The sequence below is a fragment of the Pelophylax lessonae genome (genome assembly GCF_965119305.1).
Source record: "Pelophylax lessonae genome assembly, chromosome: 6".
Taxonomy (NCBI): Eukaryota; Metazoa; Chordata; class Amphibia; order Anura; family Ranidae; genus Pelophylax; species Pelophylax lessonae.
The window spans coordinates 165,581,979-165,601,953 of record NC_138773.1 but is presented as its reverse complement, the minus strand read 5'-3'; the positions used below and the strand labels follow the sequence as shown (position 1 = coordinate 165,601,953).

Sequence of the window (19,975 nt, the reverse complement as noted above, 5' to 3'; positions counted from 1 at the left end):
ATTCATGCGGGCGCGGCCATGTTGAGAACTGGTTAGTGTGTCAGGTCTATGAATGTTTAATCTCCGGCTAGTTCCCTGACAGTGCCCCCCCCCCTTATGGGCAGCCTCCGGATGCCCAAACGTGACACCTTCTCAGGGTTTCTGTTGAAGAATTCTTGCAGTAACCTATGGGCATGAATATTTTCCTCAGGCTCCCATGAATTTTCTTCAGGTGGGTATCCCTTCCACTTAACAAGATACTGAATATGTCTTCCTCGCTTTCTGCAGTCCAGTATTGCTTCCACCTCAAATTCGGTTTCCTCGCCAATAGTAACTGGAGGTGGCGGTGGGTCCTCCCTTCCTGGTAAACGATCTGGAACAGCAGGTTTAAGAAGAGACACATGGAAGACTGGGTGGATTTTGTAAGATTGCGGAAGAGAAAGTTCGAAAGCCACAGGATTGATCATTCTTTTAATTCCAAAAGGTCCTATGAACCTTGGTCCCAGCTTACGAGAAGGACAGGGGAGTTTTAGGTTGGCCGTAGACAGCCAGACTCTGTCACCAACCTTGAAGGCCGGGTTCTCCTTTCTCTTCTTATCATAATTCCTTTTATAGTCACCCTGGGCCTTTTGTATTGCCTCCTGCAGGGTCTGGTAGTTCGTAAAGATGGAGGATAATCTATCTTGTACTGCGGGCACATCAGTTTCTGGTAGAGAATCTGGAAAAAAGCATGGATGAAAGCCATAGTTAGCCCAGAATGGGGTTTGGTTGGTGGCCGTATGCACTGAGTTATTGTAGGCAAATTCAGCACAGGGGAGCAGAGATACCCAGTTGTCTTGTGAAAAGGTGGAGAAACACAGAAGATACTGCTCTAAGGTCTGGTTGGTCCTCTCTGTCTGACCATTGCTTTGTGGGTGGTAGGCTGAGGACAAGCAGACATCAATATTTAAAGCTTTGCAAAGTGTTCTCCAGAATTTGGAGGTGAATTGCACGCCTCTGTCCGATACAATGCTTTTGGGCAAGCCGTGAAGTCTCACTACTTCTTTAATAAAAGCCTGGGCCGTGTCTGTGGCCGGAGGTGTGCCCACCATAGGCACAAAATGCGACATCTTAGATAATCGATCAATGACTACAAAGATGGATGTGAATCCCTCAGCAGGAGGCAGGTCCACTATAAAGTCCATTGACAACATCTTCCAGGGCAAATCAGGAATTGGTAATGGTCTTAGCAGGCCCCAGGCTCTGGTGTTACTTCCCTTATTACGAAGGCACGTAGTACATGAGCCAACATAATCCTTACAGTCCTGACTCAGGCCTGGCCACCAAAAAGATCGTTGAATGAGCTCAATGGTCTTGTGTACCCCGAAATGACCTGCCAATTGATGGTCATGACATGCCTTCAGGACTAGGGTCCTTGCCTTTTGTGGAACGAAGATCTTGTTATTTTGCCAGAAAAAAATTGTCTTGTTTTTTCAAGGAACGAACTTCAGACTCCGGACACTGAGTGGAAGCTTGCTGGATGGCTGATTTTAAATCAGGTTGCAACAACAAAAAGTTTTGTGGTGAAAGGATGGTACTGGAGGAGGCTACTTCAGGGGTCTCTGGCAACATTCGTGAAAGTGCATCGGCCTTGCCATTTTTTGACCCTGGCCTGTAGGTGATATGAAAATTAAATCGGGAGAAGAACAAAGCCCACCGTGCTTGCCGAGGCCTAAGGCGTTTAGCAGTCCTGAGATATTCCAGATTCTTATGATCTGTAAATATCATCACTGGATGGGCAGCTCCTTCCAAAAGATATCGCCATTCTTCTAAGGCTGTTTTGATAGCCAGTAGCTCCCGATCACCGACATCATAATTTCTTTCTGCTTGACTCAGCTTCCGAGAAAAAAAAGCTGCCGGATGGAGCAAGGCTTTAGGCCCCATACATTGTGACAAGATTGCCCCAGTGGCGACCTCTGAGGCATCAACCTCCAAGACGTAAGGTAGAGCAGGGTCTGGGTGCCGAAGTATTGGAGCGGAGGTGAAAAGAGCTTTCAGTTTATTGAAGGCCGCCTGGGCTTCCTGGGACCACTGGAATCGGGAATGTTGACGTGTGAGCTGGGTAATGGGAGCAATAATGGATGAGAACCCTTTAATGAATCTCCTGTAAAAGTTGGCGAACCCCACAAATCTTTGAATTCCTTTTTTATCCACTGGGGCAGGCCATTCCAGGATGGAAGACACCTTTTGGGGGTCCATAGCAATACCATCAGTGGATATAGTCAATCCTAGGAACTGGATGCTTTGTTTCTCAAATTCGCATTTCTCTGCCTTGGCGTAGAGTCCATGTTTCCTGAGGGTAGACAAGACTTTCTTTACGTGCACACGATGCAATTCAAGAGATGCAGAGAAGATGAGAATATCATCAAGATAGACTATAAGAAAGTGATCCAGAAATTCTCTAAAGATGTCATTTACAAGGTGTTGGAAAGTGGCTGGGGCATTGCAAAGTCCAAAAGGCATCACAAGGTATTCAAAATGTCCGAAACGGGTTCGGAAGGCCGTTTTCCACTCGTCGCCTTCTCTAATTCGGACTTAGTTGTATGCGCCTCGTAGATCCTGTGCGGCTTGTGTGAGGGCTGTAACTTGTTGGCACAAAGCCTCTAGCGGAGACGCACCTCTGTCGGCTTCAGACATCTTATGGCTGACTGGTACTGTCACGTACCTGGTCCTGAAGCCAAAATGCTGAGAGGGCTCTCCTTGCGGCTGAGTGCTTGGTGTCCCTGAAGGTGGTAACAGGAAGCACGAAGCCCAAAGTAGGTGGAAGCAGGTTCTGCAGGCTGGGTACAGTAGGTGGGTATCAAGGCAGATCACAGCAGACAAGGCACAGCCGAAGGCGTAGTCGGGGACAGAAGCAGAGGTCAGTAAGCCAGTGGTCAGCAGATTGGATAGCAGAGTCGTGGTTAGGCAAGCTGGGGTCATACACAGGGCAGATGACAAGAGAAGATCCGTGAACAATCCAAGGTCAGAGCTGGGAGCAAGACAAGAGGAATCCAAGAACAAGCCGGGTTGACAACAGGTGATCAGAAGCAGCAACAAACACAGGAAGCAGGAAACAGGAAGCTGAAGACCAGTCAGCAATGTTCATGTGCCACAGATATCCTTTTAAAGGCCAGAGGGTGCTGGGATTGGATGTCCACTTTGTGCGCCAGCACGCACACGCCTTCGCCCTAGCGGACGTGCGTTTGCAATACGTGTGTGCGTATTCATGCGGGCGTGGCCATGTTGAGAACTGGTTAGTGTGTCAGGTCTATGAATGTTTATTCTCCGGCTAGTTCCCTGACAGTACCATTTTGAGTTGCTGCAATGAAATTTCAGCAAAATTAACTAGCCTGCTTCATAATTTTTTCACTTTGACTTTTGGGGTGTCTTTTAATTCTCTGTAGGTTGATAATTTTAATTTCCATCAAACAATGTGGCATCCTTTTATTCCTAACACATTACCAAGTCTATATCAGTATAGATATCCAGCATGGTATTTTTCCCCATTGAGCTCTGATGTGTTCTCGAAGTGTTCCTTAAATTTTTTTGTGCAGTGTATGTATGAATTATATGCAAACAAAATGGCTAGGCCCTGACTGAAAGCCAGAGCTGATGGTGGTTTGTAAGGAACAGTGTGCTTACAGGGCACATAACGAAAAAACAAAAATTCAAATAGTACAACATGAGGGTAAGATAGATTATTTCACTGAACCATGTAATAATTTTTGAAAGAAATAGGTGAAGTGGCAAAATAAAAATTGGGTTTTTACTTACTCTTCTGGTCTTTTGACTGGTCTTCAGGGTCATTTGAAACTGCAAGTAAATCTTGGGTAATTGTGAGGGACCCATTGTGGGGCTCAGGTATGATACCCAGAAGTTTACACATCAGAGGGTATATGTGTATGCTTTCAAATGGTTCAGAAGTGTAATTCTTCTTGAAATCTGGACCAAACGCTCGGAATATCATTTGCATGTCCATTTCTTTGTTGTCAAATCCGTGATCTCCCTTGTTAATATATAAAATGAATCTCTGCAGAATATAAAAAAATACTATGTGATAAAATATAATATAAAATGATATTATATACTGTATGTCAACTAAACAGTTATAATTTGTGCAGTGAACTACAGTATACACAGAGTTGTTTGAGTTGTATGTGTATATTATATTTATAAAATTCTTTAAGCATAACGGTATTTCCTTTTTTACTGTTGTGAGGTACTCACCATCACTGGGAGTGAAAGACAGATACTTAATGGACACTGGGAATGTGGTTTGGATTGCTTTAAATGGGTTCGGTGTTTACACTTTTAATATTGTGTATTGTACTACAATGTCCGAGACGGACAGTCTTTCATGGCGGCAGCTTCCTATTGTCTGTGTATTGAGGTGTGATGTGTATTCTGTTAAGCCTGACTGTCCCATTGTTAATTGTTAATGAACTCACATATTGTTTCTGTCCAGATGGCTAGATAATTAGTTTAGGTTAATTCTATTTCTGTATACAATTTCATCTGCATATGATAATGTAATCAGACAACCCTTGACCTGTGTGTGGTAATTTGATCAGGAGGGGGATGTCCATGCTATAAATAAATTCTGTGCGACTGTTCAATAAAGGAGAAGGTTCCACAAACAAGCTAAGTTGTCAGCTAGCTTTGTATTGGGGGCGGCTGGAAAATCTGATATCTATGTTCAAGACTGAAGGAAACAGACCTTTTGCAAAATTATTAGCATCTGCAGTGTGCAGGTTGATGTAGGCTCTTGTGATGTTGAAAAGTAAACATAGATGGTTCGAATCTTAAATGGTTAAGCAGACACCAGCCAAGATTTAAACTATGTATGGGTAGACTGATTCTACTCATGTTGCTTGATGGATTAACTTGGGTACAACCAGCCTGTCAGATTTTTCATGCTATAGCCGCTAGCAATAAATACTGTATGTTGAACACAATAATCACTGTGTGAACACAATAGCTACGTGGGAGGGTTTCCCCATCAACACTGACTGTGTTGATAGGGGAATTGAGTGAAGAAAATCGGATCATATATGACCAGCCTTACCCAGTCAAACGCATTTGCAAACCCTCATTTTAGATCCAGTGCCACGAAGTTCCTGAAAGAATATTTACCTTTCACTTATATCTCCTCCATTCTTACCTCATTAGTTGTCTGAGAATACTCAAAGTCATTGGAGCCAACACATAATTCTATAATTCGAATAAACAGCAAGGGGAAAAGATTGCCAAAGGAAATAATATCTAATCTTAAATTATATAACTATAGTTAGCATAAAACATGCCCCTTTCATTTACTTTTAACGATATGAATAATTTACATTTTAAAGCGGTATTAAAACCAAAAACAAAAATCGAATATATTGCAACTTACCAATCATTAGATGTAGTGGCTGTATTAATTTCCTTTTTTTAAGGTTTTTTTCCTCTCTGTTTTCCCCTGGTGACTTGGACAGCAACACACCCCCTGTATTATACAGACTATACAGACAGCATTTTGGATGAATAAGCACAGGGGGCAGATTTGGACTGCTCCATTGTCAGTTTGGGGAAGTGTTGGATGTACTAGCAGGTATAAAAACAATAGCACACTAAAGCTGAACTCCAGCTAACACTTTATAATCAGTTACAGTAATGTTTTTTTTTCCTTTTGTGATAAAGGGTTTACACACATAAATAAAAGCTAATCATTTTAAGCACTCCTGTCAGTGGTAAATAGTCTTATCCCTTTAACTGCAAGAGAATAACAGACTAATAGGCTGGATCACCAGATAAAAACAAAAGAAAGAAACAAATACAGTCATCACATTTCGGAATTGGTAATATGCAATATAATAAATGTATGCTTTGGGGTTTAATACTGCTTTAAGGCACATAATATATGAGGTTAAAAAATGCACAAGCTCACATTTTTTTTCCTATACTTTATTAAATGTTTGCATATTTTTCTGGGTTGAACAATACGGCCTTATTAAAAAGTTTGTATATGTGTCGGAAGACTCTCAATTAGTAAAAAAACAAATGACACATAAAATACAGCAAATGCATGCCAGTTCCCATGTGCCTTTAAGCTGTAATCAGGAAAACACTTTGGGGAAGTGTATAACTATAAAGATGATCTACAAGTAATCACTCTGCCAAAGACAATGCTACTGATACTGAAACATCTAGTTTCCTGGTACACCAAAAAGTAATCCTAAAACATAAAGTCCAAAAAAAACAAAGCCTGGAAAAGAATAAACGAATACTCAGGAATCTACTATTAGTTTACCCCTCACTTATTGCTAAACATTTCATCATAGGTGCCAAACAGGATTATTATTCACAAAACTAAAAAAAAAAGGTTATAGGCACAAACCCAGGAAGTGCTATGATACAGTAAATATATGTTTATTCATTAAAGAATACAAAAATAATAAAAATAATAAAACTGTCAACTATGCTTTATGAAGAGGTTTAGGTAAAGTTGTCTAAAAAAATGTTTGAGATACTAAAAGAAAGTGCTGGAGGAGCCTAATCCAGCATTTACTAATCTCAGTAGAAATAAGGAGACATGTAATGTATGAAAACAATAAAAGAAACAATTATGCACATAAAAGTCAAAACAGTTGCTATATAATTGTTGACATTCAAACTATTGTCCATATAAGTGTTTTATACCAAGTACTTTTATGTCCCTCCCCAAATACTATTATAAAGTGAACCTGTAGACCGGGCATCACTAAATGGCGGCCCGCAGTCCGCGTCCGGCCTAAGCTACTGCTGTATCTGGACCGCCGTGACCGCGCCATTTAGCTGACGATTTTGCACCCCAGCCTCCGCTGCTGTCATTAGCAGAGCGGATGACGGGAGGCTGGACAATTCTGGACTGGGGGAGGAACCAGCATTGCATGGAGAGAGGCAGCTGCCTGAATGAACTTTTCACATTAACCAGGAGGCAATTGGCTGCTAGGAGGTGGTCCTAGCAACCAATCACCAGCTTGCTAACATGAAAGGTTTACCTGGCAGCTCCCGCACCCCATCTAGTGCTGCTGTGCCTCTGTCTTCAGTTCAGGATTGTCCTGCCTCCTCCTTTCCACTCTGTGTAAGGTAGGAGAGTGAAGGGAGGAAAGGACATGACTGTGAACTTGTGAAGGATGGGTCATGTACAGGGGGTCAGTGCTGTGTGTGGGAGGAGGAGGGGGGGGGTCATGTAAAGGGGACAGTGCTGTGGAGGGGATGTGAGGGGGGCAGTGCTGTGGGGGGGATGTGAAGGGGGCACTGCCGTGGGGGGATGAGAAGGGTCAGTGCTTTGGGAGGGATGTGAAGGGGGCACTGCTGTGGGGGGATGTGAAGGGGGCACTGCTGTGGGTTATGTGAAGGGGGCAGTGCTTTGGGGGGGATGTGAAGGGGGCACTGATGTGGGGGGATATGAAGGGGCAGTGCTTTGGGGGGATGTAAAGGGGCAGTGCTGTGGGGGTGACATGTGAAGGGGGACGATGTTGTGGAGGGGTATGTGAAGGGGCAGTGCTGTGGGGGGATGTAAAAGGGGCAGTGTCGTAGGGGTGACATGTGAAGGGGGACAATGTTGTGGGGGGAAGTGAAGGGGGCAGTGCTATGGGGGAGGATGTAAAAGAAGCAGTGCTGTGGGGGTGACATGTGAAGGGGGACAATGTTGTGGAGGGTATGTGAAGGGGGCAGTGCTATGGGGGGGATGTGAAGGGGGCAGTGCTTTGGGGGTGATATGTGAGGGAGGGACAGTGTTGTGGGGTTGTGAAGGGGGCAGAGCTGTGGGGGAATGTGAAGGGGGCAGTGCTATGGGGGGGTATGTGAAGGGGCAGTGCTGTGGGGAAATGTGAAGGGGGCAGTGCTGTGGGGGGTATGTGAAGGGGGCAGTGCTTTGGGGGAATGTGAATGGGGCAGTGCTGTGGGGGGTATGTTAAGGGGCAGTGCTGTGGGGGATGTGAAGGGGGCAGTGCTGTGGGGAGTATGTGAAGGGGCAGTGCTGTGGGGGTATGTGAAGGGGGCAGTGCTGTGAGGGGTATGTGAAGGGGGCAGTGCTGTGAGGGGTATGTGAAGGGGGCAGTGCTGTGGAGGATGTGAAGGTGTAGTGCTGTGGGGGGTATGTGAAGGGGACATTGCTTTGGGGGGGATATGTGAGGGGGGGGAGTGTTGTGGGGGATGTGAAGGAGGCAGTGCTGTGGGGCGTATGTGAAGGGGGCAGTGCTGTGAGGGGTATGTGAAGGGGCAGTGGTGGGGGGATGATATGTGAAGGAAGACAGTGCTGTGTGTGTGTGTGTGTGGGGGGGCTGATGTAAAGGAGGACAGTGCTGTGCGGGGAAAGTGAAATGGGCAGTGCTGTGGAAATGATATGTGAAGGGGGACAAGCAGCTGCAAGAAAAATGTGCAGGAGCACCAATGGCTCTTAAATGCACTGAAATACAAGGTACGGTTTCCCGCACACGGAAATTGCATAGTACAAATGCACCATGGAGTTTCTATGTGGCTGCATTTTTAAAAAGGTGCCAGGGCCTTTTCCCAGCAGAAAATGCAGGCACATCAGCCCATTCAAATGAATGGGCTGTCGTGCCTGTACACCTGGGTGGTGATGTAAAGAATCTGAGTCATAGCACAAAAATGCGATTTGGACCTCTGCTGGAAAATGTGTTTATTATTCGGACCTCCGTGAATTTTAATTCATTACCCCTGCGGTAGACCTTGTATTGTAAATAAACATACTCTCTTTGGAGCTGTCTGAAGAGAATAGGGGGTGGGGGAGTGAAGAAAAACATAAGTAAAACATGAGCAAAAGAGCAGAGAGCTCCATCTTTGGACTGCATGTAATGACTCAAAACTCATATGCATAAGGCAATGCAATTATGACTATTTCTTCAGAAATTAGTCTCGCTTGAATCTTTCTTTTGATCCTGTTCAGTGCAGGAGAATTATTCATTACTCTCTCAAAAATCTTCTGTTAGTACCAGAGTTCAGAAGACAAACCCATGGTTCTTCATAAATGCTTTCCTCCTGTATCAGATCATTACTTGTAGGCATGTTTTAATGAATGTAGCTAATTCCTGCAGCTGGTCCAGGCTGGGGAAGGGATTAAAACATCTGGGTTCTCTTTCTTTTTGGTTCAGGCCCATCTGTGTTATAAAAGAAGGAGACCGCTGGGAGAGAGGGTGCGCTAGGATAGTGCTGAATTTACCAGTAGCCAAGGACAGCATCCAAGTCATGGACAATGTCTATATGGATTCTCAGCTCATGGAGGTATGCCTGGGCCACTATGCTATTTTAGTTTGATTCAGGGACAGGATGTTATTCATCTTGTATTATCATGATGCCTTTCTACAGTAAAGTTATGTTAACCGTTCTAAGCCTGGTCTGAGATTATTCAAAGGGGCGCATGTTGGTCCTGGTATATTCCAAAGAACCTGGGTCTGTAATTGCATTTTGGGGTAATAAGTAACATTATTACAAGAGGTTAACTTGGCAAGACAAGGCAGAGGAGTGTAGTTGCTATGGATAAGCAAGTGGAGAAATAAGCTACAAGGAACCAGACGTTACGCGTGGTACCTGGTAAGGTGACAGGTCCTCCAGTAGCAAGGGGTTGATGTTCTGAATCCCTCCCCAGCATTCCATCTCCCATAGTAACTGGGAGCAGACTAGCATTATGGAGAACCATGGCCTGGTCATGTTGTACGATAAGGACAGAGTAAAGTAAAAGCACACATGAGGTCTACACAATGTGCTTGGCCGGACCTCATTTTGTTACTGGGAGTGAAGTAACAGAGATAAGCACCTCCCTCCCAATGGAAACATACAAGTTGCAGTGTGTAGTGACATGGGACAAGTCACTTTTCAGAGGAACTCTGCACTTCATTACTGCACGCAGTGAATGCTCATCTCTAAGTCGGGAACTGCTTTAATGTTAGATTTTTCACGTGACCGCAGTCTCTGCCTGGTCCCAGGCATTGATGAGCATGCTCTATGTGAGATTTGCCTCATGTGCACGGGCACAGTAGACCCCGCCTACATGCTGGAGATGCCAAGAGGGACCTGGAGATATGCTGCATATATTCTGGTCCTGCCTAAAATTGTTCTGGATATATATAATATTATAGTTAGAAGCAAAAATGGCAGATCCTGCCCTCACAGAGGACCCTTTTTTTATCTACTTTACAATTCATGCATCCCACAGAAAACCTATTGTAGATTGATTTTATGCTATCTTCTTAGTGCCAACAAAGCATGCGTCCCTTTGAGGTGGAATAGCACACAACCCCATCCCTGCCTATGTTGGCCATGAAGGTGGAGGAAATACCCATAATGGAAGACTTTATTAATAGACATGAACTCTATTCGAAAACTTGGTTTTACTGGAAAGCATTAATCTTCTCTGATGAAGGAAAATCTGTCTTGATGGATTCTGGTAATTGTTTTTTGCTCTGGACAGTGCCTGTTCCCCCCCCCCCCCCCACGCCTTTTTTTTTTCTTTATCTCTATTTTTTGAATACTAACTTATTCTTAACATGACTTACTCCTCTATCCAATCTCACTTCTACTTTGTTAGAGTCAACTTTGCCATACATCCTGATATACATTGCTATTACTTGAGGTCTCTTAAGCATGGTCACAATAGTGATTTATAAGCATGTCTGCGTTTGATGATTCTACTCGTCTATGCTGAAATTACTGGGTAAGATACTTCTTTACTACTTTGTTTGTGAAGTACTGGTAACTCTCCCTTTTCAGGGGAAGACTACTTGTGCTTGTTGCAGGAGCAGATCCAGGTGGGTAATGGGGCAATTGCCCCCCCGGGAAAATAGTGGGCTGGCTGGTGCCCGGCGGGTGAGCGGATGGGCAAGCCGGTGAGCAGGCATGCCAGTGAGTGGGCTGGCAGGTGAGTGGGCGGGCCAGTGAGTGGGCCGGCAGGGGAGCAGGCGGGCAGGGGAATGGGTGGGCAGGCCAATAAGCGGGCGCCCTGCATTACCGCAGTTCAGCTTTTGAAAGAACACCGTCCTCACTGTGCAGCCATGGGCAGCAGAGAGATTACATTATCTCTCACTACCCACCTTCACTCTGGGACACTGGGAAGTGACAATCCGCATCTTAAGGCAAGTGACAATCCATATTTTGTGGCAAGTGACAATCCACATCTTGTGGCAGGCGATGTGGCAAGTGACAAGCTGCATCTGGTGGCAGATGGCATGGCAAGTGACAAGTTGCATCTGAAGGCAGGTGATGTAGAAAATAACAAGCTGCATCTGGTAGAAGGTGATGTGGCAAGTAACAAGCTGCATCTGGAAGCAGGTGATGTGGCAAGTGAAAAACTGCATCTGACGGCAGGTGACATGGCAAGCGACAAGCTGCATCTGGTGGTAGGTGACGTGGCAAGTGACAAGCTGCATCTGAGGGCAGGTGACATGGCAAGTGACAAGCTGCATCTGATGGCAGGCAACGTGGCAAGTGACAATCCACATCTGGTGGCAGGTGACGTGGCAAGTGACGAGCTGCATCTGGGGGCATGTGACGCGCCCAGGGCTCCCACTGATTCTGCATTATGGTGAGTTGAACTATTTCATTTTATATTACAGTGTAATAGGAAGAATAATGTGCTTCAATTATCCTGACACTATATCAACCATGGTGCCATGATGATTGAAGCGCCAACACCAGCCATTGCCCCGAAAATTATCCACAAAATAACGCAACCATACCCCCACCTCCCCCCCAGGACTTGGCATAATTTTCTTCAACTCAGCCGGTCCCCAGTGCCAAAAAGGTTGGGAACCTCTGCTCAAAAGACCTGCGGGGAGATCACGAAGATCTCCCGTGAAGTTGATAAAAGTGTTAAGACTGCCGCCACTGTCACAGCTGGCCTTAACACTTTCATCACTGTGGTTGGGAGGTCTCACTATTCTTCCCTAACTCCTCCGTGCTGAAAGTTGCATCATTTTAATAGGTCACTTCCTCTCTTCCTCTCAGCCGCAATGGAGGGAAGAATAGTGACACTGTTTGACAGGATTACATTTCCAGGGATTGATTAGGTAAGCAACACCTTATTTTATGGCAGTGCCCCTCCCGAGACTAGACTCTGGATCCGCCCCTGGCTTGTTGACTGTTCTTTTTTATTGTGACGCAATCTGTACTAAGTCTATCTAATGACTGGTTTAAGGTCTTAACTTTTGGCTTATCTGGAATAAATAAAGAATTTAAAAACTCATATGCAGTATTTCATAGTTTCTTGGCTAATTAAAACTTAAAGCGGAGTTCCGGGCAGAGAAACGTTTTTTTTTTTAACATACCCCCGGGACAGTCAGGGCTAGCACATTCCACAATGGCTAGCCTCTGATCTGTCCCGGTTCGCACTTACCTTTTAGAAGAAATACTTACTTAGAAGTTTTCTTCCACAGCGTTTCCATCTCGGTTGTGGGCAGCTGAAGCCGGCGCGGTCCTCTTCTCTGTCTTCTTCCGCGTCTTCGTGTCCCAGAATGCGCTGCACCGGCCCCTCTCGTCACTTCCGGTGCGGCGCCGCATTCCTAAACAGCTTCTGGGCATGCCCAGAAGCTGTTTAGCAGGGGAATGCGGCGTCGCCCGGAAATGACGAGCGGGGCCGGTGCGGCGCATTGATTCCTGGGAGCTATGACGTTTAGCTCCCAGGAATCATTGCGAGGCAGGAAGTGACGGGGAGAGCCTCGGCGCTGGAGGAGGAAGCTGTCATAGGTGAGTATTTACGATCGTCAATTACAAGGTGAGTTTTAAAAAAAAAAAAATCTAACTATCCAATTCCTTTTCAGGTTAGGCTGAACTAGCGGACGGGCACAAAAAAAAAATATCGTTTTTGTGCCCGGAACTCCGCTTTAAGAACATTTTTTTTTTTTTCAAAATGTATTTTTAGTCCTCACCTTGACCACTACCACTATACAAACCACTATACACTTTCTTTAGTCACTAAATGTTGCATGTGAAAACAATCCGTTTAGACAGTGATATGCTTCAAATTGTTTATGCTAATAAAGTTTTTGTAGGTAACACAGGTAGGGAAAGGCTCTCAACTATAAACAGTAGCACTGTTTACATTTGTGACCACTGTGATTGGCTACCACAACGATCATAGGGCACAGATCCACTATGATTGGCTCTGTGCATTTTACCTATGACCTACACATTACCTATGAATGATATTTATGCCTGATACATAAGCTTTCTAAATCACCTTCAAATAGTTTTATGGCTATTTTCACTTCTGTTACTCTTTTTCCCCTTCCATTCTATAGCCCATTTCTCTCTACTCTGTAGCTAACTACTTTTTTTTTTTTTTTTTTTTTTTTTACTTTTATTACCCTATGTGTGTGCTTTTCAGAGATTGTTGTCTTTGCAGAGTTGTCTTAACATTCTGCTAAACATTTATGTTTTAGTACTGCTTGGACTAAAAAGAAGCATGTAGACTCCCAAAGTTTTGTCCTGATATTACTTGTTAGTGCAAATGAGAAATCAAGTAATGAGGATTCAAAGTGGGGAATATCGAAGAGATATAGCTGAGAAAAATATGAAAAGTCCTGTGACCAAACACTTTAACCTCTTGCCTAAGGCATATATGCAGAGGCAAGAAAAGTGGGCTTAGACGCCCAGCCACCACATATATGCATCCACAATGCCCTGAGGTTGTGTGCTGAGAGTGCGTTCACTGTATGCTCGCTCACATTACAGTGACCTACAGTAGCTGTCATCGACAGTTCTAAGGTCATGGCTTCTGAAATCATGTGACTGTTGTGAGCATCAAGGAGTTAAATTAATTCAGCAACAAACACGGCTGAGTATAAATTCTGTGATAAATTCTTTTTCTAACATGTCATTTGCTGTACACACAGCAAATTTGATAAATTACCTTTGAGGAACTACAATTTATGAAGCACTTTATGGCAAATGGTTTACAACCATTACTGCACGTTTCCTCTCTTCATATAGTTAATGACCTGACAATATCTATATCTTTGCATCCTGTCAGGATAGGGATGTTCATCCACGATGCTCGCTTACTGGGAACAAATTCAGAGTGGACAAAATAAATCACATAAGTATGTGACTATTTAGTTATTATAAGCAAATACCTCTGAATGACACAATTTTGCTTGTAGTCCAGAGTTCGGTAGTAAGTCAGTATTTCACTAATCTTCTAAGATTCCTTTTGGTAATTAAATTATTTATGTTGTTTTCTTTGTTTACCCGATTTCTGAATATCTTCTTTCCAGATTGCAGACAATTATCACAACTATTGAAAAATGACTTACAAAAATGATTTACTCGCTGACATTCATTAGAAATTAGGGGTAACACTTGGGTGCTTGGGGAAACCTCTTCAGCATTACACCTCCCACAAAGTTCTAGAGGCTTCCTATTTGTCTATTGCTTCTATTTTATTTTTGTTTGGTCTAACCCCTTCTCAGGAGATCTTTTGTCCAAAACGCTCAATAAGAGTTCTCAACAGATGACATTTTTTAGGCTTCAACTTTCATAAATGCTTTGCTAATCTTTAGAAGGCTGTCTCTAAATGTTGAAATGTTCTTGAAACAAAGAAGATGATTATGTCATCCAGATAGATAAATAAATGTGTCACACAGACAATATTCCATGGCATTTTGAAAGGCGGTGGATATGTTTGTAAGTCCAAATTGCATTAGTTTAAATTTGAACAATACCACGGGTGTATAAAAGCAACTTTTTGGCAGATCTTTCTCTGTCACTGGAATTTGCCAATAACCACTTGCCAAGTATTGCGTTGAGAAGAATTGTGCCTTCCCTAATGCTTTTATGATGGTTTTACAGTAAACCCCCGCTCCATCGCTGTTCAGTTTTTGCGGTCCCGGTATATTGCGGGTTTTTTTGTAATGTTATTTTACTATATAAATCATTAAAAATGAAACATTTTTGTGTTTTCCATAGCTCTTGCTATGTCTCTCAGTATCTTTTTTGTGTTTAAATTAGTTTCTATTGTTTTAAAAGTGTGTTTAAAGACCTTAAAGCGGTAGTATCCCGCTTTTTGACACTTTCACCTACAGGTAAGCCTATAATAAGGCTTACCTGTAGGTACAAATAATATCTCCTAAACCGGCACGGTTTAGGAGATATTTACAGTGCATGCAGCCGCTCGCGCGAGCGGCGCATGCGCTCTGAAGGTCCGGGGGACCTTCAATGAAGTTGCCGGGAGCTTGCCGGAAAAATCACTCCCGCGCGCATGCAGTGACGTCATCGCGGCTCCGGCCAATCATCGCGCCGGAGCCGTCTCTTCCGGCCAATCAGCGCGCCGGAGCCGCCGAACCCGGAAGAGACGACGAGGGACCATGGCAGCGCCCGCAGCGATGTCCGGGGGTCCGTGTCGGGGCTTCGTTTTAAGGTAAGTTACACATAATGGGCTAGTATGCGATGCATACTAGCTCATTATGCCTTTGTCTTGCAGGTTTTTTTTTTTTTTATTTTTTTTTTTTATTGAGTTTACAACCGCTTTAAAATGCTTTTACACGTACAGTAACAGTAAAAAAAACATGCCTACAATGCATTTTAATAGGGTTTTTCTATTTCGCGGATTTTCACTTTTCGCGGCTGGGTCCGGAACGTAACCCCGCAATGGAGGGGGGTTTACTGTATTTGTGCAAGTGCTGCTCAGTGCATCTGCATCTTCATCTGCATCTTCTAGGTGCTGGGATGAACTCAAGATGGCTGAAGATCCCATATCCAAAAGAACCCAGCGAGGTAGCTTGCAGACATCACATTGCCGGAGTACAGGGGAATATAGTTCTACATCAAACAGAGCTGGCGGGGCCTGTTGAAATCTTCTAGAAAATCAGCCTAGACAGTAGAAGCACTTAGGTCATTGATCGCTTATGCTGTGGCTTAACTGTAGAATCTACTGGCAGAAGAATGCTTTAAAAAAATGCTTCTATAGATGCTTAGAAGAAGGGCTTTTCTTCTTTCCTTTACATGAGCTGAGTGTTACACCTTATAAGCCCAAAGCATCCTTAATTAAAAGATAATTTTCAGTTGTGTCACTGAAAAAAGCTTATCCTACCACACTTCTGTCTTCCAGCCACAACTCTCAAGAATGGTCCTGATCTCCCTGCACAAGTGCCAAAATGCTTGTATAAACGCTAAAATAAAAGCCTTCAAAATGTCCAAAGACAGCATACTTAGTATCTCCCTCACCATATAAGCACAATGTTGGTTTTTGTTCCCCTTTTCCATTTTGTTACATTGAATTTCTGTATTTAAAGTGCAAATAAACTCTGTTTTTTACAAAATCCATTCAATTTGAAAAAAAAAAATAAAAAAAAAAGAATCCATTCAAATATGTATTCTCAAATTAAAAAAAAAAAGTCCCTTCCATCGCTCTGTCTTCACCAAACTTCCAAAATATATATATATTTTTTTGCTGCTGTGATATAACTTCATATTAAGAGGGTAACTATGGTCCCACTGTATGTAGGAACCTAGCCACCATCTCTTGCTTGCTCCATAGATGGACTAGGGACTAAGGACATAGAGCAGTACACATCACCACAACTAGCCTCCACTGCTCGTTCCAAACAAATAGAAATTAGGGGGGGGGGGGGGGGTTGGGGCAAAGGAGAATTTCGGAAGCTCAAGGATGCTGTTAGTAGGCAGGAAAACACAGTAAGAATGAATGAAAATAAATTACAGGGTCATTAAGTGGTGGATTTGTGTAGATTATGTTGGAAGAAAAAGGATATCTTTTAGTATCACTTTAAAACCTCCTTCAAGCGTATCATAGACTTGTCAAACTGTACCAAGTTGTTACTTTGCATCAAACTGCTAATAGGTTTATGGGATTCTCAGTATCATTCACATCAGCTATTGACCAAACTTAGTATTTTCCTGATTATTACATAATTATATTTTTTAATTCACTATTTTGTGTTATGCAAAATTCCTTGTGCTGCTTTAATCCCTGTATTTTACTGTACAGCCATGACCCTTATTTAGAATGTTTTTAACATTATTAGAGAATTCTATTGCCCTTGCACTTTTGCTTGGTGGCGAGCAAGGTGGTTTATTTTCTAAAGGCAAATTGACTGTGCACTTTGCAAGTGCAGTTTCTCCAGAGCTTAGTATATGATGTGAAGTTTTACTTTGCAAAGAATACCGGATCACATGCAAGAAAAATAACAAAAACAGCATTCTTGCTTGCATGTGTTTGGATGATGGAAATCAGCAGAGCTATTTGCCTTCAGGAAATCAACCCACATATACTGTATACCATAGAGCAGGGCTGTCAAACTTGGTTTTATCATGGACCACATAACCATTATGGTTGCCCTCAAAGGGCCGGTTGTATCTGTAAGACTATATGTCCAGTTCACCCTACTCCCCCTTACAGTAAATGTCAAGAGCCCCCCCACCCTCCCTTACATCACAGTGCAACCCGCTTACACTTGTGCTGCTGTTGGTAATGACTGGGGGCAGAGCTTGTAAGCAGAAAGTGCAGTGTCTGGAGGAGGACCAACTTGAAGGCTGGGGGGGCTGAGGCTGCATGGAGAAGTGGGGTGGGGGTGGAGATGAGGGGGGTGCCACAGCTGCAGGAGAGGTGCGAGGGCCACATAAAATAGCCTGGTGGGTCAGATTAGGCCTGCGGGCCTTGTGTTTGACACATGTGCCACACAGCATCCACTTGTAACCAGGCTTTGGAAAGAGGTAAACCTTGAAACGCGGCTCCTATTTTACCCCCACTCAGACATACTGTATACTGCAGACTCTTCTAGAGGTGCCATCAGTGGACTGACACTTCTACTCGTTTGGCATCTCTGGAGCAGGTATCATCGTTAGAGTCACCGTAATTGTTGGGTTTTTCTCATTGCTCTTTAATCACTCAAGATACCGACATGTACTTACCCCACCCTCCATCATTATCAAGCCATTTTTTTGTTTTAAGTGTTATGATAGTTGACCAACAATTACTTTGTCATGCTACACCATCAACTTTCTTTTGCTGCTTTTTAGTAACCACTTTGTTTGTATTTTTACTATATAGAGAAAAAAAGACAAAACATTTGAAAAAGAAGGTTCTCTAAGGCCCCTTTCACACTTATGCGACGCGATTTTACCGCGATTTTGTGGCGCGATTTTGACGTGACTTTGCCGCGATTTTGACGCAATCTTGAAAGCAATGGCTATGGCTATGGCTCAAAATGCAATCAAATCGTGGCAAAGTAGTGCAGGAACTACTTTGAAGTCGGTGCGACTTCAAAACGCACTGATATGAATGGGGCTCATTGAAAATAATGGAAAACGACTTGTCATGCGATTTTGCGGTCCAAAATCGCGGGACAAGTCGCACTAGTGTGAAAGGCGCCTTACTGTCTGTTAGGCAGAGTTCACACTGGCGGGCATTAAACATTAAAAGCAGTCGTTTGAGAGGCGTTAAAAATGAGCCTCAAACGTCTATGCACAAGATACAATAGACAGCACATCGTGCTGTTCATACTTTCAAAACATGAAGCGTTAGCGTTGCTTCGCTTCAAAATTAAAGCCTCATGTCAAGTCAGGAGGCGTTTGAAGACTTTCAGCGCCTCCCATGCAAGTCCATGGTAACGCTTCGCAAATCTGGCAGGCATTTGCGATGAGGTTTTGGTGAGGTTGCGGCGCATTCAAATAAGTTTATTTCTATCACTTTCCATTGTGGAGCAGTTTTAACGCGCTTTAACGGTCATCAAATGCGCCGAAACCATGCATAGGGAATTTATGGAGTGTTTTTAACACTTGTAAAATGCCCCATACTCATTGACTCATTGAGGCCTGTCTGACGCCCATACTAACGCCATACAAACACTATAGGAGCGTTTCTTAAGTGTTAGAGATTTAGTCAAGTGTGAATAAGTTCTTATAAAACATATCAGATCAAAATGCCAGGACAGTACAAACATCCTCAAAATAACCCCTTTATAGATAGATCGTATTATTAATGGCAATAAGAAGTCACCCTTAAAATGAGAGTTTATGGTTATATAGTTTATGATTTGGTAATGTTGACATATTCATGTGAAGTGTGAATTTTAATTTTAACTGCACTTTAGCAAAGGCTTGAAAGGTGTAACTGTGTCTATACTTTTACATTATAAAGCACAAACTAAGCAACAAAGACAACACCAAAACATATAATGATTGCACTTACACTGTTCACACTGTAGCCGAGATCTCCATAAAGCAGAAGTGGTAATATACGGTTGTGCTTGGAAAAATGGAAGCGTTCTGGGAATTCCTCCTTCCTATATACATTTAAATGAGGATGTGCACCTTTAAGTTTTTGATAAACTTCTTCTTCCCGACCTTCTTTTGGTAAAATCATACCAAAGCCGCCATAATCCAATATGTCGAACTTCACAAGGTCTTTAAAAGTAATGTACTTGGACAGTAAAATCTCTTCTGATACATTAGGTTCTTTCACAACGGTTGTCATGCCATGGTCAGATGTAATAATTACATTTAATTTACTTTTTAAGTTGTTGTTCTCAATGGCATTTAAGAGATAACCAATGGTTCGATCTATTTGCTTTATTATTGTTTTCCTCTGCTCAGTTTCTGGACCCCATAAGTGGCCTGTTTTATCAGGCTCTCCATAGTAGAGGGTTACAAAGTCAAGGCCATCATCAGTGAACCATTTCATAACTATATCTATGTTATCTCTCCATTCCTGCTCGTCACTGTCAGGATGGTCTGACAACTCCGCCAAAGCTTTATACACTGTTTTCCCACTGTAATTAGCATTTCCTCCCGGAAAATGAAGAGAACCTGCTCTTAACCCCTGTAAAGAGAAAACAAGACAATCAGATTGAAGGAATGTGTAATAATGTTAAATCAGATCTAATGAATCTAAGCTATGACAAGCTGCAATTGCATGACACATGATGGATACATTCAGTAGGTATCACTTTTACCACAAAAGGCACAATCTACATGTTAAGGC

The 19,975-nt window shown here is 43.1% G+C and overlaps 1 protein-coding gene across 1 annotated transcript in view; it reads right to left on the bottom strand.

Moving 5' to 3' along the window:
* The window catches only part of LOC309558683 (ectonucleotide pyrophosphatase/phosphodiesterase family member 7-like), a gene marked incomplete at both ends in the record, with an annotated part of 192,943 nt that overhangs the window by 6,967 nt on the left and 166,001 nt on the right, over positions 1-19,975 (bottom strand). The window contains 2 exons of the mRNA XM_082261740.1: positions 3,775-4,030; positions 19,184-19,813. Coding sequence (XP_082117866.1) covers positions 3,775-4,030; positions 19,184-19,813 — 886 coding nt within the window. The remainder of the gene's footprint in view (positions 1-3,774; positions 4,031-19,183; positions 19,814-19,975) is intronic.